The sequence below is a fragment of the Phodopus roborovskii genome, unplaced genomic scaffold (genome assembly GCF_943737965.1).
Source record: "Phodopus roborovskii unplaced genomic scaffold, PHOROB, whole genome shotgun sequence".
Lineage (NCBI taxonomy): Eukaryota > Metazoa > Chordata > Mammalia > Rodentia > Cricetidae > Phodopus > Phodopus roborovskii.
Genome location: NW_026126413.1, coordinates 12773811 through 12795203, shown reverse-complemented (window position 1 = coordinate 12795203; position 21393 = coordinate 12773811). Strand labels below are relative to the sequence as shown.

The following is a 21393-nucleotide window of genomic DNA, read 5'->3' as shown; positions in this document are numbered from 1 at the left end:
TGTGTTCTTCTGTCTCGCCCCCAGCTAAAAGTATATTCTTTCAATTTATTCATTAATCAAATGCTTGTTGATCGCCTACGTCTGTGAAAGCCACTAGTGTCCAAATCAGACAGAAATCTCTGCTCTCACAGAGATTGTGTTCCCAATTCTGATGACAAATCTTTCAGGATGATGGGTTTGGGAGAGGGTGCTCATCAAAGCCAAATGTGCACAGGGACATCCGAGGACTTTTCCCGACCACCCCCTTGAAGGATCAAGAGTCCTGCGTGAGCTGTGCCTGTCTTTGCCACTCAATCCAATTGCAGATGCAAGCAGGATTTCAGTGGTAAAATCTGGAGTTATTATCTGCTTGTGAGGTGACAGATGGGTGTGCTGTTGAACTGACCATATTCTCTTACTCTAGGCAAAAATGACACTGTCCGATGCTTTTCCTGTGGAGGATGTATGTGGAAATGGGAGGAAGGTGATGACCCATTAGAAGATCACACCAAGTTTTTTCCCAAGTGAGCAAAGTGAATTCTCTGACTTGGAATGTACTCCATCAGTTATTCCCTTACTGACCCTGCTTTACCTGTGGATAGTCCCTGGACACTCCTTTGGTTCCTTATATCTTCATGTCCTTTCTCCCATGACGCCCTAGGGCCCTGTTTAGTTTTTTTCTCATCATAGTTAGATCTTGGTTTTGGCTGGGTCCATACACACGCTTTTAAAGACAGGATCTCTCTCTGGAGCCCAGACCACTGTAGAAATGTTATCTAGCACAGTAGGACTTGAACCCATGATCCTCCAGGCTTAGCCTCTCAAGGGCTGGCACTATAGAGAGACACCACTGTACCTGATGATCCCATGCCTTTATGAGTCTTTTGATTGCAAGCTAGTTCCTCTGTCCTCATCTTTCTAGAATCCTTTAGGGTTTTCTATTGCTGTTATCTATGATTTGATTTTCTCAGCGGTTTTCTTTTTCCAGTGTCGGAGATGGATCCAAATGGTTTGGGCAAGTTAGACGATCCCTTTACTATTGAGCTACTCTCACCCCCTTTTAAGTCAAGTTTATTTTTATTTCTCTTCCTTCCAGAACTTTCTGTAGGGCTGGATTTGTAGATAGGTATTGTGAAAATCTGGCTTTGTCATTAAATATATTGTTTTCTCCGTCTTTAGTGATTGAGAGTTTTGCTGGGTATAGTAGCCTGGGCTGGCGTCCCTGGACTCTTAGTACTTGAGAACATCTATCCAGGACCTTCTGGCCTTGAGGGTTTCCATGGAGAAGTCAGGTGTAATTTTGATAGGTATGCCTTTATATGTTACCTGGCCTTTTTTCCTTTGTGGCTCTCAATATTCTTTCTTTACTCTGTATATTGGGTGTTTTGATTTTTATGTGTTGAGGGGTCTTTTTTCTTTGGTCCAGTCTATTTGGTGTTTGGTATGCTTCTTGTACTTTCATGGGCATGTCCTTCTTCAGATTGGGAAAGTTCTCTTGAATGATTTTGTTGAAAATGTTTTCTGCACCTTTGAGCTGGGCTTCTTCACCTTCCTCTATGCCTATTATTCTTAAGTTTGTCCTTTTCACGATGCCCCACATTTCCTTGATGTTTTGTGCTAAGGATTTGTTTAGATTTTCTTTGTTCGATGAATCTATTTCCTGTAGTTTATCTTCAGTGCTTGGGATTCTCTCTTCCATCTCTTGTATTTTGTTGGCTATGCTTGCATCTGTAGTTCCCGATCATTTGCCTAGTTTCTCTATTTCCAGTAATTCCTCAGTTTGTGTTTTCTTTATTGTCTCTATTTCAGTTTTCAAGTTATGAACTGTTTGAGTTGTTTCCTTCAACTGTTTGATTGTTTTTTCTTGGCTTTCATTACTTTCTTTAAGAGATTTGTTCATTTTTTGCATTTTTGCGTGGATTTTTCCTCTATTTCTTCCAATTTTTTATTTGTTTTTACTTCTATTCTTTAAGGGATTTTCTCATATCATCTTTGAGGGCCTCTATCATTTTTATGAAGATATTTTTAAGTCATTCTTTTCTGCTTCATCTGCTTTGGAGTGTTCAGTTATAGTTGGTGTAGAGTCCCTAGATTCTGGTGGTGTCATGCTTGTGTTTCTATTGTTAGGTGTTTTCTTGTATTGCCGTCTTCCCATCGCTTCGTCCAGTGGGTGCAGGTGGGGTCTCTCTCTCTCTCTCTCTCGCTACTCCCTCACCCCACCGTAGGCTTAGGCAGGTCAGGAGTTCCCTGTCTGTAGCTCTGGGTGGTTCAAGCTCTCTAGGAGGATTCTCCTCAGGCAGGGGCCCAGCGATGGGAGTCAAAGATTAGGCAGGCGGGGATTCAGGGTAGTCCTCCAGCAGAGGCCGGGTGATCTGATCATAGATCAAGCAGGTGGGGACTCAGGGTGGTTCCAGGTCTAGTGTACTCATAGCAGATCCAGGAAACTCCCGGGAGTTGGTGAGACCCAATCTTCATGTTTCTTTAAAACTCAATACAAGCACTTAATTGCACGAAACTATTTTATGACTTTTATCTCCCTGTTTAGCTGTGTATTTCTTCAAACCCTGAAGTCCTCAACAGAAGTGACTTCAGCCCTTCAAAGCCACTGCCCACTTCCAGAAGCCATGGTAATGGACACCGCCCCTTCTCTGCTTGGCTGTGTGTGGTCCTGTGATTGAACACTGTTTTGTTGAGCAATTGCCAACTGTAAATGTATTGTAACTAAATAAATTCTACAAGTGTCTAAAATAAGCACTCACAAGTGATAGGTATAAATAGGAACTTGACACTCGTTAGCTTCATAAAATGTACAGTCAACTCTTCCTCCTATGAGAAGTCTGTAGTTGAAATTCTTTAAGCCTTACTCCTGACAAACATCCAGACTAACTGGACCCATCTGTGATCTTCAGAGGATAGTAGGCTTGTCTTCTTGCTTCTTTTGAGATACACAAGGCAAGTTTTATTTTGTTTGGTGGGAATTATGTTAGGAACAAATTCTCACTGTGTAGCCTACGCTGACTTTGAACTTGCTATGTTCAAATCCCAGACTGGCTGGGAATTGTGATCTTCCTGCCTCAGCCTTCCAAATGCTGGGATCCCAGGGGTCCGCTGCCATTCCCATTTGATTTTTGTACTTTATTGCAGTGCAGTTTGTGTAATAACTGCTCTGTGTCCGGGCTTATGATATGAAGCATGTAGTTATATAATAACCAAAGATGGACGGAATATTTAATGATTTTTGCAGGGCCATTCTTATTCTACAACTTATGATTTTGATTACCCACATAGCACCCACCATAGAGAGGATGTATGTATCACATATGTACCATCTAGGAACACACTCTTGCAGATGTGTGAGATTTATTCTTCCATATGTAGAGCACTCCTTCCTTCAACAAGCGCCGAGTGTAGGCTGTGTTTAGAAGATGTTGGGTTTTGATTGATTATATTATCAATTTGATTGATAACACTGATATATAATGCTGATAATCAGATAATACTGATAATATAATATGCAATCTTGATTTAAGACCCAGTTTTGATTTAATACACGGTTTCTCTTTCAAAGGACCCCACAGGCGGAGGCCATCATGAGGGTGGAGCGGCAGCCCTCTCTCCTGGGGTCGGTAAGAACTTGAAAGCAACATGGATCATGTGGGTTTGTACCTAGGGATGGAAAGGAAAGGGTATTTCTAGTTGTCCAAGGAGCTCCTAGAGAGGCGAGTACTAACATGGAGGAGTTCTGTGGATGACAGAGTGTCAGCATTCCTGTGACATCTTGAGAATGGATGCAGGATGAATGACAGCAGTCCTGTGTCAGATCCAAACCAGCCAGTGTTGAGGCATCATGCCACAAGCTGGTTTCCTGAGATCTAAAATGGAAACTAGGGTGCCAGAGTAATCTTAAGAGAACACATTATGTCTAAGTCCCAGGCCAATAGGAGACTTGGACACATGATCAGACATGAAAAGGTCTGAGAGGATCCCTAGGGAGAACACGGACGTTGGAGGAAAGTCCTAACCCATCCATAGCAGACAGGCAAACCATGTAACAAAGAACAGAGCCTTGGGATCGAGAGGTTTGACTGCATTTCCTACTGGGTCTCCCCTTCTTTCCCCCACAGAAGTTGCTCCAAGTGAAGCCCAGGGACGTGAATGTCCATCGAGCAGTGCCTGCCTCCTCCCCACAGACCTGGCTCAGAACGAAGCCCAGTGGCTTCAAGAGGCAAAGAGTCTGAGTGAGCAGCTGAGAGCAGCCTACACCAAAGCCACTTTCCGCCACATGGATTTGCCAGAGGTGTGTTCCGGCCTAGGCACTGACCACTTGCTCGGCTGTGATCTGTCCATCGTCTCGAAGCACATCAGCCGGCCGGTGCAAGAGGCCTTGATGCTCCCCGAGGTCTTCACCAGTCTCAACGCTGTCATGTGTGTGCAGGGGGAAATGGGCAGTGGGAAGACCACCCTCCTGAAGAAAACAGCCTTCCTCTGGGCATCAGGGTGCTGTCCCCTGCTGAACAGGTTCCAGCTGGTCTTCTACATCTCCCTTAGTTCCACCAGGCCAGACCAGGGACTGGCCAGCATCATCGGTGCCCAACTCCCCGAGGCAGAAGGAAGCATTAGTGAAGTGTGCCTGAGCGGCAGCATCCGGCACTTAAAGCACCAGGTGCTGTTCCTGCTGGATGATTTCAGTGGGATGGACTCTCTGCCCCAAGCCATAGCAACACTGATTACAAACAACTACTTGTCACAGACCTGCTTATTGATCGCTGTCCATACCAACAGGGCCAGGGCCATCCGCCCATACCTAGATACAATTCTAGAGATCAAAGATTTTCCCTTCTACAATACTATCTCTGTACTACGGAAGGTATTCTCACACAATATTATCTGTGTGCGAAGGTTTATAAATTACTTTGGCATGAATGAGGATTTACAGGGAATTCACAAAACCCCCCTCTTTATGGCAGCAGTCTGTATTGACTGGTTTCAAAATCCTTCTGACCAGTCCTTTCATGATGTGGCAGTTTTCCAGTCCTATATGAAATACCTTTTCTTAAAGCTCGAGGCTACAGCTGAGCCTCTCAAGGCCACTGTGTCCTCGTGTGGCCAGCTGGCCTTGAGAGGGCTTTTCTCGTCTTGCTTTGAGTTCAGTGGTGAGGACCTCACAGAAGCAGGAGTAGATGAAGATGAAGATCTGAACACCTGCTTGATGAGCAAATTCACGGCCCAGAGACTGAGACCAGTCTATCGCTTCTTAAGTCCTTTGTTCCAAGAGTTTCTTGCTGCCATGAGGCTGACTGAACTCCTGGGTTCAGAAAGAGAGGAAGACCAATGTCTGGGGCTTGATTATTTGAGACAAATTAACTCTCCCTTGAAGGCTGTGAGTGTCTACAACAACTTTTTGAAGTATGTCTCCAGCCACCCTTCATCAAGGGCAGGGCCAAAAGTTGTGTCTCACTTGCTTCGGTTGGTGAGTGATAAAGAGTCGCTGGAGGACATGTCTGAAAAAGAGGATCATGGGAAGGTCCATCCAGAAACTTCCGAGAGGATGCAGATTGTTAGGGGTTTGTGGCAGGTATCTCCTGAAGCTTTCTCTTCGTTCGTCTCAGAAAATTTACTGAATATTGCTCTAAAGTTTGCTTACAAAAGCAATGCAGTTGCTGCGTGTTCTCCGTTTATTTTGCAATTCCTTCAAGGAAGAACACTGGCTTTGAATGCACTGAATTTACAGTACTTTGGGGACCACCCAGAAAGCCTGCTACAGTTGAGGAGTGTACAGGTCTCCATAAGTGGAAATAACAGAGTGAGGAGTATAGATTTTTCATCCATGGAAAAATGTTTTGAGAAAGTCCAGCCACCAACTATAGATGAGGAGTATGCATCTGCCTTTCAATCTGTTAATGAATGCGAGAAAAATTTGTCTGAAAAAGAGGCTATAATAAAGAACTATATGGATATCCAGCACCAGGCCCCACCCAACATCAGTGCTGGGTACTGGAAACTGTCACCCAAGCTGTACAAGATCCCTAGGCTGGAAGTTGGAGTGGCCTACATGGGTCCAGCAGACCATGCACTGCTCCAGGTCCTGACGGAAGTCTTCTCAGCATCGCAGGATATCGAGCTCCGCTGATGCACAGCAGCGGCTTTCTGGAAAGCATCCGCCCTGCTCTGGAGCTGAATAAGACCTCTATCACCAAGTGCTCCCTGTGCAGACTGAGGCTCAGCCAAGCAGAACAGCAGCTGCTTCTCTCCCTGCCTGCCCTGCGGTCTCTTGAGCTCTCAGGGATAAACCAGTTTCCAGGTATCCCTGAGTGTCACACAACCTCTCTGCTTGACACCGTGTTTTCTCGTTCTTAGTTTTAGATGGATGAAACTTCTCGGGCACAAGGTCATGAATGTGTCCTGATAGAAGAGCCTAAACACTTTCACTGTCTGGGCCAGTGGATAAATCAGTGAAAGGCCCCGATCATAGGGTGGGTTTGAGGTAACTCAGAAAAACTAGGAAAACCTTACCATTGGTAATCATTTCTCAAGCTTGTTAGTGAGGGAGTTTCAACTACTTGTTACTGGTAAATGATGGTGTCTATGTAAGACAGTGCTTAGAATCATCTGCACCCTGACTGCCTGAAGGAGAAGGGGGATGGGCTTAGCTTCTCCTGAAAAGGAAAAGTGGGAACACTAAAGTCTTACTTAGGTTTCTATTGCTGTAATAAAACATTCTGACCAGAAGCAAGTTGGGGAGAAAGGGCTTTTCTCACCTTACAACTCCCAGGTCACATAGTCCATCACTGAAGTCAGGAACTCAGACAGGAACTCAGGCAGGAACCAGGAGGCAGGAACTGGAGAAGAGACCAGGGAGGCTGCTTTCTGGTTTCCTTCCATGGTTGCATATACAGCAGACTTCTTTTTCTTTCTTTGTTATTTTATTTATTTATTTATTTATTTATTTATTTATTTATATTTGGTTTTTTGAAACATGGTTTCTCTATATTGTTGTGGATCATTCCTGGAAATCCCTCTTTAGACCAGCTGGACTCGAACTCACAGAGATCTGCCTGCCTCTGCCTCCCAAGTGCTGGGATTAAAGGCATGTGCCACCTACACCCCAGTTTACAGCTGACTTTTTATTTGGCAACTACCTACCTGCCCAGGAGCACTGTCCCCACTGAGCTGGGCCCTTCCTCAAGAGCCTTTATTTAAGACAATACCTTACAGACTTTCCTACAGGCAACCTGATGGGTCATTTTCTACACTGAGGCTCCTCTTCCCTGGTAACCCTAGCCTGTTTCAAGTTGACAGAAACCAACAGGGCAACATTATCTGCCCTCAGTTGTGTCTTCCTTTAAGTAATATTTGATAGTTTTCAATACAGACTGTACCTGACTTTCATTAAATTTGATTACAGGTTCTTATGAGTTTTGATAGCCCTGCAATGCTTGTTTTTTTTTTTTTTTTTTTTTTTAGCTCTTCATAATCATAACTAGTCTAAGCTTTTGTCTTTAGCTTTCTGTTAGAAATGCTTTACTTGTCTATATCTTTGTGTCTTACTTTTTTTAATAGTGCAAGGCGTGTGCTGAGTGTGCGTGTGTGTGTGTGTGTGTGTGTGTGTGTGTTTGCAAATATGTGCATCTGCATGTGATCATGCTACAGCATGTGTCTGGAGGTGAAGGGACAACCTCAGGATTGCCATTCTTCCTTCTGCCATGTAGATATCAGGGACTGAATGAAGTTGGCAGGGTTGGGACAAGTGCTCTTTCTCATGGAGCCATATATCTGTGCCATACGCCCCTCTTGTGTATGAGACAGTCTCATATAGCCTAGGCTGGCTTTGAACTCAATGTGTGCAGTGGGAACACTCAGGAAAAGAAGAGAGTCAGGACTTCTGTAGTCAGTAATATTCCATTGTGTGTGTGTGTATGTGTATATATCAGTGAGTGTGTCTGTGTATGTATGTATGAGAGTGTGTGTGTGTGTGTGTGTGTGTGTGTGTGTGTGTGCTGTTTTGCTTGTCCTTACATCCATTGATGAGCACTGGTTGTTTCCATTTTCTGTGTATTATAAGAATGCTGTCATGATCATTTGTGTTAAAAGTATCTGTTTGATCCCTACTGTCAGGTGTTTTGGGAATATGTCTAGGAGTAGAATTGCCTGTTCATATGGCAATTCTAATGTTTTGAGACAGAGTCTCACTCTATAGCCTAGGCTATCCTTGGAACTCACTATGTAACACAGGCTGGCCTTGAACTCATGGTAACCTTCCTCCCTCAGACCCCCGGCCACTGGTGTTACATCTTCTGAATGTTAGACCTCTTGAGGAAGCTCCCAGCTGTGTTCCGTAGAGGCTACCCCATTTACTCTCCCACCTGCAACGTGCACGTCTCCAGGCCTTCCTCGGCTTCATTTTTCCTTTGCTGTGTCATGAGCATATTCTAGTGAGTCAGCATTCTCTTATGACTGAGTATATTCTCGACTGCTCATCTGGATTTTTATTTTATTTTTAGAGATGTCTATTCAAATTCTCTGTAATTTAAAAGATTTGCCTAAAAATATTTGAGTCATTCTTTTGATATTAACACTCCAAAGGCTGAGGTAGGAGGACTGCCATGGGCCTGAGGCTTGTTCTACATAGCGAGTTCTTGACCAACCTGGGCAATAGAGCAAGACCCTTTCTCAAACAAAAGAAAACTATTCTGTTGTAGGAGTTCTTGGTGTATCGTGAATACTAAGCTCTCACATTGCAAGGGGAGAATCTCACTGAGAAAGCACTTGCCCACCAGGTTCAAGGCCCTGGGTTCTTTCTATCCCTAGAATGGCAAAAATGAATCTTATCAAACCCCTTATCAGACATGTCGTTTGAAAACTGTTTTCTCTTATTCTGTAGATTGTCATTTCATGTCTTTAATGTCCTATGATGCATGAACGACTGTTAATTTTGATGAGGTTTAATTTATCTTTTTTCTTGCTACTGTTTTTTATAACATATTTAAGGATCCAAAGTTGTGATGGTTACCTGTGAGTGTTACAGCTCTGGAGAGAAAGATATCCTGACTTGTTGGGAAGTCAGGCTATACCTGAAGCTGTGAAGGGTCAGCTCTAGAGGGAAAGGTACCCTGACTTGGCAGGAAGTCAGGCTATACCTGAAGCTGGGGTGCAGTAGAGGATGTAGCAATCCTACTCTTCTCCAAGTCAGAGCCAGGACCAACAGAGGTATCCATTTCTTCTCAGCTCTGTCCCAAGATACTACTTCTGCTTCATTATGCTGAAAGGGAAACCCTGCAGAAATACAGCAATCTCCTCTGGCTCCCGACAAGTTGTTACTTTTTCTGCTCAGCACCCCCAAGGGAACATCTCAGCAAAGCTTCTGCTCCAAGTTGTTAGTTCCTCTGTTCAGCACCCCCAAGGGGGTGTCTCAGCAAAGCTTCTGCTGCACTTGAAAACGATCTTCAGGAAAAACTCTTTTAAGAAAGAGATTTTTTTTGGGCTGGAGAGATGGTTCAACTGTTAAAGGCTAGGCTCACAACCAAAAATATAAGAAAGAAATTTATTTGGGAAGGAGTCCGGGAGGGTGGCTGCCCCTGCCTGGGTGGGAAAGGGAAGCCAGCAACTGAACGGGCACGAGACTTACATAGGGCTTCTTAGGGGCAGAGATTTTTCTCCAGGGAGATGATTTTTCTGCTTAGGGAGTGGGTAGTTTTCCTGCTCAAGGACTGGTTGGTTTAGTTGCTCAAGGGGCAGAGTTGGATCTGCTTTCAAAGCCAAACTGTGTTTCTTTTACTGGCCCTTTCAAGGTTTTTTTGGCTCGTTCGAGGTCCAGGGCGTACTTCTTTTACTGTCTCTGATTCTAGGGCCAAAGTGTATTTCTTTGGTTCTGATTTCAAGGTCAGGATGTGTTTCTTAGATTCTGGGTTCAAGTGTTTCTATCATAGGCTCTGTGTTCAGATCCAGGGTGTGTTTCTTTGGCTGCCTCTTTTTACCCTACATTATCTGTTTCCTTCTAAGAATTATATGTGCTTTTAAATTTTTATTCTATGTGTCTTTTACATGTATCTCGATCCCATTCATTTCCCTGTCCCTTTGCATCTTCCCCTCAGTCCCTGCAACCCCACACACAAATAAAACATTTAAGAGAAAAAATAAAAAAGGGGAAAAAATTAAACATCTCATCATGGAAGCTGCAGGTGTAGTGTGACACAGTGAGTCACACCATAGGCCATAAATCTTTGTCCATAAATCTTTACTTGTTCATTGCAGTGAGTCATGAGTCTGGTGTAGGTAGAGTTTCTTGTGCCTCAGCAGCTGCTCCCAAATAACCACTCAGAGGTTCAATATTAATTATAAATGCTCGGCTGATAGCTTAGGCTTGCTACTAACTAGCTCTCACAACTTAAATTAACCCATTTCGATTATATGTTGCCACATGTTTCCTTGCTTGTTACCTCACTTTATGCAGGTCCTGCTCCCTCTGTGCCTGGATGGCAGCTCCTCTGACTCTGCCCCTCTTCCCAACATTCTCTCCACCCTGAAAATCCTCCCTAGCTATCAGCCAACCAGCTTTTTCTTAACAATGAGAGCAATACAAGATTGTTCCATGTACTACACTGTCAATGCTCAGTCCTCATTAGGATCTTCCTGGATGTCCTGTGGTTGCCCTGTGTCATGAAAATGCTGCAGCTTTAGGTCTGAGGATCAGTTCCTTCCCGTGCTCCAGCAGGTCATTGATGGGGTGGATTTGGGGGTGGCAGAAATTATAACCCAGGTACTGGGCTGGAAAACTGCAAGGCTGGCCCACCAGGTGAGAAATGGGACAGTTCTCCCATGCTTACAGCTTTAGGGCTGGCTCACCCACATCTGTACGAATAGATTTGGCTCTCCTGCTCTTATGACCCCAAAGCCTGCTCACCCACCTGCCCCAGGCATTGGTTTTAGTTTCATTTAGTGTCATTAATCCACTATAAGCTATCTTTTATGAGTTGGAAGCAAGAGTCCAACTGTGTTCTTTAGCTTGTGCAAAACCATTTGTTCCCACACTGTTGGTTGGGGAGGTGCTGAGGGATCCCAGCAGGTGCCGTAAGGGAAGCTGACCATGAGAAGAGACAAGAATGAAAACCCCATCAACCCGGATCAGACTTCAGGGAGTCTAATAGCAGGCAGTTTATTCCCAGGGTTTTTAAGCCCAGTATAATTTGGGGGGGAGGGGAAGTTTCATGGTGTAATACAATGCCCAAAGCACAAGGAAGTGTAATTACTTTGAAACTTGACTCAGGGTAGATGTTATCTCTTCCAAGAAGATGGGGTCTGGAGGTAGGCTACCTGTCCTAGCTTAAGGGCCTAAGGGTCTAGCCTGGTCTACGTCCTACAGATAGCATTAGTGGGCATTTGGGCTATCAGTCACATGTGGTCCAGCTGTGGGAGGACCTCTAGCAACTGGGTCATTTAGATGGCTAGCCACCTCCAGTCTTGGTTGTAGGAGTTTGATATGGCCTGGCCCAACAGATGACACAGATCACCAGGCTGTTCATCACTTCCAATTCCCAGCTTCCTGGATGGAAGAACGGAGTTTTCATTTCTGCCGCTGGAAAACTAGTTCTGTATGCTTAACATCCCTGGTTTCTCTGGAGATCTGTGGGAGCAAGCACCTTCATGCTATGCTCCCAACAAGATGTCTTATTTATTTTGTGAGTCTAGAGAGCAGCACAGCGCCTCCCCTGTGCTCTACAACCAGCAGATGCTGCAGATGGGGAATCTCCGTGGATGTGCTTCCTAAACAGGTGTTAGCATCTCAGAGCAGTTTCCTTATGAGAATATCTAAACATCACAGCATGCTTAAGAACTCCCACGTGGGTCTCTTGAGTGATGGAAAGTGTGTGCTGCCTTCCAGATGAACTCTTCGCTCACTTGGACAAGTTCCCGAGCCTCAGAGAACTGTCTGTGAGATTAGATGGCCAACCAGGTGTGCTGTCTGTCATCCCTGGAGACCTCCCTAACCTCCACCACATGGAGAAGTTATCCATCCAAACTTCCACAGAGTCTGACCTCTCCAAACTGGGTAAGGATGGTTCGAGGCTCTGCCAGATCACGGTTCAGCTGACAAAGCTACTTGGCTAACAATCGTTAGAATCATTAAATCATCAGTAGTTAAAACTTCTGTGGGCCTGACAGTGTGAACCATGGGAAGTGTCCATGGGAAGGTGCGGGACAGCGCTGTTCCTCAGTAAGAGGGCAGACATGTATTTGTAACCCTGAGTCCTTAACATGACTGGAACTGTTCTGAGCTCTTTACAAATTCCAACTCATTCTTCATACCACTGTGTGAGAGAAGTCACAGTGGTTATTGCTGATTTTACCTGGGAAAATTGAGTCAGCGATTGCTCAGGTTTATCCCACTAAGAAAATGTATCTTCAAAAGAGAAGGTTTGACTCCACGCCCTGAGCTTTAAACTCCCAACACATTTCCTCTCTAAGGCAGTTTGTGGAGTACTTTTCTTTCCCTGATGTTTTAAGGGCACTTACATGTCTGCCTGCTGAGGGGAAGGAAATCTGACTGGGGGCAGCCTGGACCTTTCCTCCATTTTCTGCATCCCAGCCTCCTGTTGATGGACAGCTGTGCAGCCATCTTTCTAGAAAATGACCCTTAGCGAAATGACTCAAGCACCATCAGATCCTTAATCTGGAAAACCCTGAACACTGAGATCTAAGGAAATGGAAAAGGGGACCAGAGTAGGGCATGGTTGCTCATGCCTGTAATCACAGCACTTGGGAACTATGGAGGAGAGGAATCTGATCCAGAGAGGGTCAGGGACTTGCCCCAGGTCATCTGCTCCCTAGTCAGTTGCAGAGCTGAGCACACGCCCAATGTGGCCAAGCACTGCATCACTGCATCACAGCATCACAGCCTGTTTAATCACTGTGGCTGCAGATTATGGATTGACAGTCCAGTTCAGATAGGAACTTGTAACCTCTAATTTCTGAAAATCCTTCCTCTTTTCCAGTTAAATTGATTCAGAACTCTCCAAATCTTCATGCTTTCCACCTGGAATGTGACTTCTTTTCGAATTGTGAGTCTCTCATGACCGTGCTTGCTTCCTGCAAGAAACTCAGAGAGATTGAGTTTTCTGGACGATGCTTCGAAACCATACCATTTGGTAAGAACAGTACATCTCTGACTTCAGATCCTCCTGAGCACTAAAAACTAAAATGCAACTGATGTCACAGAAACTGTGACAGCACCTGACTTCAGCGAGTTTTTCACAACAATGACACGCACCTGTGTCTACAGTGTAAACATTTCATTTTCAGAGTTGTCTCCTCTGCTAGTCATAGTAATTCAATCTGAATAGCATATCACCTTTCATCACTTTTGAGACACTCTTATCTCAACAGGACTCCTCTGTGTCACAGACAATGTATCTGAACTAACTAAATTTATTTCCCTTTCCTAGTCACCATTTTGCCAAGTTTTGTTGCTCTGAAGATACTGAATCTCAATCGCCAACAATTTCCAGATAAAGAAACCTCAGAAAAGTTTGGTAAGTTTATAAAACAGCATTTCTTAATATATTCCTTATCCTCCCCCTCCTCCTCCTCCTCTTCCAGTGAACCTACAACAAAGCAAGCTGTGTACAGCCGTCCCTTGGCATCCATGGGCCCAGGGCCTCTGCTGAGGATCCTCCACTCTATGATATAAAATGGTGCTGTGTTTGCCCATGACCCCACTTACCCTCCATATACTTTAAACCATCTCCCAGTTGCTTACAATGCCTGCCGCAATGTAAATGCAATGTAAACTAGTGTTACACTGTGTTGTTCTGGGAATAATGATGAGGAGAAATGTCTGCACACATTTGGCACAGACATGATTCTTAAAAATAGAACCTGTGGTTGGTGGAATGTGCTCATACAGAGGGTCAGTTGTACCAGCCATGCTGGTCCTTAGGAAGACACCATAGTGATGCCCGTTTCCCCCCAGATGCCATCACTGTTGGTCCCACCCATCCCCACACTTGATCTCATTAAATGCAATGTTGTCAGACTCACAGCACGGTATAACTTCCTTGACTGGCATGCACTCCAAGCATGCTATGTCCTTTTTGTTTCAGTGATTTCAGAATACATATTAAAACTTCTGTTTAGTTTAAGAAAACTAAACTGTGGTAAACCATATTGAACAAAATGATAAGTGCAGAGAGTTTAAATACTTTTGTAAGTTAAAAAAAAAACGTTTAGAAAAATAATGTGCTTACTTGGCAAACACTAGCAGGCTTGAGAAAAAACGCAGGGGGGCAGGGCTGCCGAGGGATACAGAGCTCTGTCTTCACAGTGCCTCTCACTTTAGTGTGCATGGAAGAGCCCCACTTCTCCCTTCTGTGGAGGCAGCTGCTGTGGGTTTGCTTTCGTTTTGGAGATGCTGGTAGCCGGGTGAGGTAAAGCAGCAGAGACAACATCGTATCGCGGTCACATGGCACAGGGTAACCATGTAAAATACTCACTGACCAGAGTAAAAGTCAAGTTTCTCCACTACTGGAAAAGAACATTGCAAGAATAAAACAGGAGGCTGGTTAGCCCCAGACATAAGGAAGCCAGTATTTGGATTCATGTACCCAGCATGGAATCCTTTTTTTTTTTTTTTTTTTTTTTTTTTTTTTTTCCTTTTTAAAAATGAGTACTTACTAGTACATATTGAGGATTTTCCTCTCAGAGGTCTGTCAAACTTATAGATTTTTCAAGAAAAAGGCTTGGGAGGTGGCTCAAGCAGTAAGAAGCCTGGCACCAAGGTTGACAATCTGAGTTGGATCCCTGGGACCCATATGACAGAAGGAGAAAGAGCCCACCTCAGCAAGCTGTCCTCTGCCTCTAAACCCCTGAACTGATACCATGCCACACTTAGGTCAACAAACATGTGCACATATAATAAATGCATACAGATATAATTTAAGTTGTTTTTAAATGCCAGGAAGAAAGAACCACAAATTGGAAATATTGGTGCAGACTCAGGTTAGCCCATAAACGTACATAAATGCATATACATATGTAGAAATCTACGTTTCTATACACAGGTAGCTCTTGGGACAGTCATGTGAGAGACTAGAATGTACTTTACTAGTAACAGGCACCAGTGCTCAGTCGCTCATTTCTTTTCTATTTTAAACAGTTCTGTTTTCTGTACACAGAACTAGGATTATTTCTTTCAGTGGGTAGATGTCTCAAGTAACCCATTTAAGAAAGATCACTTAGAACCTGGGAGGTACATGTCCGTCATCCCAGCACTAGGAGGATGAGACAGGGGGATTAGGAGTTCCAGGCCACCCTGAGCTATAGAGTAAGACTGCCTTTTAAAAGCCCCAAAGAAATCATTTAACCCACTTATATCCCATGCATACTAATACTGTCAGTAGTTTTAGCAGATATGATAAGGACAAGAAAGTCCCTGAGTTTTCGCAGGTGGCTTAGAGAGCTGCTGGCCACCACTCTAGAAACAGTGGCTGTGTCAACTGCCCAAATCCCTGGACTTGGTTTCTTTTCATTCAAGGTAGCAGGGATTTAGTTTATTTATAATGCCTGCATGTACACTTGCAGGCCAGGAGAAGGCACCAGATCTCATTACAGATGGTTGTGAGCCACCATATGGTTGCTGGGAATTGAACTCGGGACCTCTGGAAGAGCAGCCAAAGTTTTTAGCCACTAAGCTATCACTCTAGACTCATCCCTGAACCTAATTTCTAATTACCCGTTCCTAAAAGAATCAGAGTCTATGAAAACATGGTTCATTCAAGAACCAAAACAGGGAAAGCCAAAGATAAATCTAGAACATTGGTCCATGCCAGAAAGTTTTCACAGTAGTTTCTGAGGGCCTCAGAAGTAGGCTTAGTGACCATGTGATGCAGAGTCCTGCTAAGCAAGAGTGAACCTGGGAAGGAAAGCTGCCCTGGTGCCTGGTGTGGGTCCTCAGCGTGGAATCGCTGGGTGACAGCAGGAGGTGGGGGATGGTAAAGAAGGGTGTGGAGTGAAGGCTCCGTGGAGTCAGTAGTGTGGCCTGAGGCCAAAGGAAGGCTGGCTGTGGGAAAGGAACTGGAAATGGAGACACAGCCTGGACTTGTGTGGAGGGACTGGTTGGGGGAGGAGGAAGGGGCCGGCTTCAGAGAGCAGCAGGAGCGCCCCTGTGCCTTGGAGAGGACAGTGACCAGGAGGGGCTCTGCTAGGTGGGGCCTCTAGACTGCAGAGTGTCCATGTCATCAGCTGCTCATGAGGGGACAACTACTGAGGATGGCTGTGTTGTCTCCCTCAGCGCAGGCTCTGGGTTCTCTCAGGAACCTGGAGAAATTGCTGCTTCCCACTGGGGACGGGATTCAGCAAGTGGCCAAACTGATTGTCCAGCAGTGCCTGCAGCTTCCGTGTCTGCGAGTCCTTGCCTTTACAGAGACGTTGGATGACGACAGCGTGGTGGAAATCGGTGAGTTTAAAAGAGAGAGTTTCCCCTTGGGCAGAAGCCAGCAGCATCATTGGCGCTGCATGCTGCAAATGTCTATAAAAACATCAACTTCCAAACCGTTCAACCTACTTCCTCATGTCCACTCTCCTGCTGCACCTCTCGTGCCCTTCTGCACATCTGGTTCATCCTGGGCGGGCCAGTAGCCTCTTTGGGGAGCTACATCCAATCTGTGTTTTTGTTTTCCCAGCGCTGGGCCTCGCTGATGCATCTAGGCCAGTGTTCTATGCTTTACCACGGCCCAGGCCCAGGCAAGTCTGTATGACACAGACTCCTGTTTTACAATCCTGGCAGGATGCTCTTTTTATATGTATGTATTTACAATATGCATCGGAAGGTATAGAAGTCTACAGAGCTCAACAAGATTCTTCAGTTCACGACCTTGGAGATTTTGTTGTCTGAGTCAATTAAATCAATTAAATCCGGATTGGAACACAGACCAATCCCCAAAGAAATAATCGATCGATCTCTGCCACCTTGTTTACCTTCCCTATAGCTCTAGTTTGCCTTTATATGGTGAAGCTAGGTGCACAGCACATGCAGAGTTGTGAGATCTTTCTGGTACAGCAGTGCTCTCCACCTGTGAAGGCACTTCCTGCCTTACTTCCCACTTCCGGTACATTAATATGGGGCCCCAGCGGTCTCTCCATGTCTTTTTTCCTGCTTTAAATCTATGCGAGTCTCTTCAATAGTTACATCGTTTTATTTTGCAAGTTGAGTCTCGGAAGGATTTCTATTCATAAAGTGCTTGCCTGACATGCCGGGAGCACTGGGCTTGATCGCCAGCACAACATCCAAGCAGGCATAGCGGTTTTAGTGGTGTACACCTGTAATGCCAGCACGGAGGAGGTAGAGGCAAGCGGGCCACCATCATCCAGGTCATGATCCTTGCCCACAGTGACGTAGGGGCCGTCCAGCATGCGCTACAGGAGACCCTGTCTCTAAGCAAGCAAAGCCCCACAATCACCAAAATAATAAACGGTGCAGACCTAAGCTTGCAGTGATGGCTAAGTCTATAAGGTGCCCCCATGAAGTACTCAGTGTGATATGCAGCAAGCTCCCAGGAGGGGCGCTAAGGAGCTGAGGAGAGGAGAAGCTACAGCACTTACTAGCCAGACAATCCAGTGGGATCATTGAGCTCCAGGTTCAGAGGAAGGCTGGTCTCAAAAAGGAAGGAGGAGCACAGGACACCGTCCATCATTGACTTGTGGCCTCCGCAAACACCCACACATGCATGTGCATCACGCACACCCCCCCCACACACAATACCGACATTTAAAATAAAAATCCAGTCCATTAATCTTTTACTCATATCGAATATACTTGTAACTACAGTTGAATTTTTACCTTTTGTTTTGTAGTCAGTGACTGTTGATTAATAGTTCAGCCCAGTCTTTGCCTTGCTATGTACCCCTCAATGGCCCTGAACTTTCTATCTCCTTGCATCATCTGCCCCCCCACCCCCAGAGCTGAGACGGCAGGGTGTGTCAGTCCTCGCTCTGTGTATTTTTATGTGTGTTGGTGTATTTCTTCCACAGGACATGTGTGGGTTTTTTTTTCCTCTGCTTGTTTGCTTCCTACAGTATTAGCTCATTAATTACACACTTTCTTTTCCTCCAGCGGGCGGTTAGGTAGGGTCTATTCTGCAGTCCAGGTTAGTTTCACACTCGCTATGTAATTCATAGCCATCCTCCTCCTCCAGATTTCAAAGCTTGCTGTGGCTGTGCATAGTCCAGCTCTACATTTTTCCTTTTTCAGTATTATCTTGGATAATAAAATCTGCAACGTGAATAACATAAACTAATATGCGAATGAATACTTTACCACTTTATGAGTCAGGTGTCCCTGGGATGTTTGAGTTCCATTTTCCTGGGTTGTCAAGATGGCGTAACAGGTAAAGGATTTACTGCCAAGCCTGAAGACTTAAGTTTGATCCCACAAGATGAAAGACCAGAATTGACTGTCCAAAATTGTTCTCTGACCTACATGCTGTCAGACATGGACACACACACACACACACACACAAACACTAAAAATACTTAGATTACATTCGCCTTCTACCCTTCTGCATGTCATTTATTTTAGTTTCTACATGTATTTTAACCCTTCAATTAGTATTCTTTTTAAAATTTTTATTTTACATCTCGATCCCAGTTCCCTCTCCCTTCCTCCCTCAATTAGTATTTTAAACAGTTCTGGGCTTAGTATTCTCAAGCTAGATTTGTTTATTCATTTAGTTTCTATTGTTGTTTTTGAGACAGGGTCTCCTATGTAGCCCAGACTAGTTAAAAAAGAGAGAAAGAAAGAAAACCACAAATAAACAAATAAACAAACACAAACTTGCCATGACCTTCCTACTTCTGTGTCCTGAGTCCTGGTGGCCCCGGCTCTGTGCCAGCTGCAATGTAGTGATTCTGGCTCTGTTGCCCCTGGGCCTCCCATGTTCCCATTCTCCAGGGTCCCTTTCCTTCTGCCCAATGGACTCTGTTAGCATTTCTTCTATACTGGGTCAGCTAGTTATGACTTTTCTCCCATTCTAGTGACGTAGAAATGGCTTTTGCCTTCACCTTTTCAATACTTTTTTAGAACATTCTATTTTGGAATTACTTTCACTAAGGTTTCTGGCCTGTTTCATCTCTTTTGTTTAGTGTCAGTTCTGAGTTTTTCACTTAAGGGTGAGATGTCTTTTTCCCCAACTCACTAGCTTTTAAGATTTCCTTTTTTCCCCCTAACAGACTCTCACTATGTAGCCCAGGCTGGCCTAGAACTCCTGAGCATCCTGCTTTGGCATCTAGAGCAGCTGGAGCTAGCAGCTTTGCTTTGTGGCAGTTGACATAAATTTTGTTTTGTCTTCCCAAAGTTTGTATGTTGAAATCCTAATCCCAAAGTGACTGCATTTGCAAATAGTTATGCCCACCAAGGCAACTAAAACAGCAGCTGTGTTCAGCATGACTAGGGGGTAATTATTCTACTTGGGGTATACAGAACTGTCAGTTTTAGGGCATTCTTGGTCAATACCTTCTACCAAATTCTTCATTGTTTATTGTTTGCTTCTGCATACAGTAGAGCTCAACCTCACTTGGGGCCGGGGAAGGTCTGTGGAAGTGAGGTTCCTGCTAAGACCTTATATATAAGATGGTGGAGGCACATCTGGGAGAGGAGGCTGGGACATTTTGAATAGTGAAATCACTTGTGTCCATTTGAAGAACTTGTAAAAATCATCACAGATGTGTCTGACGTGAGAGGCAGGCGTTCCTTGAAGAAACTGGAGAGGAAAGGAGAAGTCCTGCTGGAGTGGGCTTCATGGGTCTGTTAGATTTCATCCTGTGACTGCTCAGCACTGTTACTTAATAAATGCTGTTTACAGAGTAATTCCAGCGATGGTGGCACACACCTGGAATCCCAGCACTCAGGAGGCAGAGGCAGGGGGATCTCTGTGTAAGTACAAGGCCAGCCTGGTCTACAGAGAGTTCCTTGCCGGCCAGAACCACGTAATAAGAGCCTATCTGAAAAAGTGAATAAACAGAACAGGATAGGGAACAGCTTTGACAATTAAAACTGGAGTCGTGGACTTGGGTTGAGACCTTACCCTGTCCTGCCTGCACTTCCGCACTTCCTCCAGAGCTCTGAGTAACCAGGACGTCTCTGGGGCAAACTGGAGAGCAGCCACAGTCAAAGGACAAGCTCTTAAGACTGTTACCTTCTGTTCTCCATAAAAAGGGAGACAGCATTGCCATGGCCTCTCAGTCCCCTTACTGTAACCTGTTCCACAGCCGTGCTCTGCTTTGACATGTCCTCCTCTGAGACCACAAGAGGGGTCCACATTGCACAGACAGCCAAAATTCTGTGCTTGACTTCACTTCCTGGCTCCTGTTTCCTGCTTGCGGTTTGGCCAGGTGGTTCCCTATCAACCAAGCAGCTCTCCGGGATTTTCAAAGAATGATCTCTAAAACACGTTTAAATCCAAGTGTTGTATTGCATGCCTTTAGTCCTAGATGTCAGAAGGGCAGAGGTAGACAGATGTGAATTCTAGGCCAGACTCATCTATATAAGTGAGTTCTAGGTCAGCCTCCTCTATATAAGTGAGTTCTAGACCAGCCTCATCTACATAAATGAGTTCTATGTCGGCCTCATCTATATAATAAGTTCTAGGTCAGCCAGGGCTATGTAGTAGGACCTGATCCTGGGGGGCGGGTGTTGGGGGGAGTAGGAGGAAGGCAGAATGCTGAGCAATCCTTACTTTCATTGGTGAGTATGAGGTGAGTTGCAATATCCTTGTAGGCTTTACTTGAGTCCTTGGCATTTTGTCTTCCTAAATATTTTGGTTTGCTCTTTTTTCCAGCCAAGGGAGCAACCAGTGGAGGTTTTCAGAAACTTGAGACCTTAGATCTTTCAATGAATCACAAGATCACAGAGGAAGGGTACAGAAATTTCTTTCAAGCCCTGGACAACCTGCCAAACTTGCAAAACCTGAATGTTTCCAGGCATCTCCCAGAATGCATCCAAGTGCAGGCCACCACGGTCAAGGCTCTGAGCCAGTGTGTGTCCCGACTGCCCAGCCTCACCAGGCTTGAGATTCTCAGTTGGCTCCTGGATGAAGAGGACATGAAAGTGATTAATGCTGTGAAGGAAAGGCACCCTCAGTCCAAATGCCTGATTGTTCACTGGAGGTGGGTAGTGCCCTTCTCCCCGGTCCTTCAGAAGTGAAGAATGCAGCTGAAGATTACTGTCAGGTCTATACGCCCAATTTTCTAATACAGTTCACTCTAGACAAGCATGGTGTAATCCCAGTACTTAAGAGACTAAGACAGGAGGATCAAGAGATTGGATCCAGCCTGGGTTACATAACAAGACCTTACCGCAGAACCAAATCGCTCACTATTACATATACAAGAATATTCCTAAACTGGCAGGCTCGTAACTGAAATCCT

General features: G+C 44.9%; 1 protein-coding gene across 1 annotated transcript; it reads left to right on the top strand.

The window, feature by feature from the left end:
* The first annotated feature begins 272 nt into the window (after positions 1-272).
* On the top strand, positions 273-21169 carry LOC127221016 (baculoviral IAP repeat-containing protein 1b-like). The gene is given in 10 exon segments (XM_051182920.1): positions 273-503; positions 2525-2606; positions 3548-3605; positions 4104-6104; positions 6107-6280; positions 11858-12025; positions 12969-13121; positions 13419-13596; positions 16284-16426; positions 20805-21169. Coding segments are annotated over 10 exon segments (3381 nt in total). The 5' UTR covers positions 273-444.
* The last annotated feature ends 224 nt before the right edge of the window (positions 21170-21393 follow it).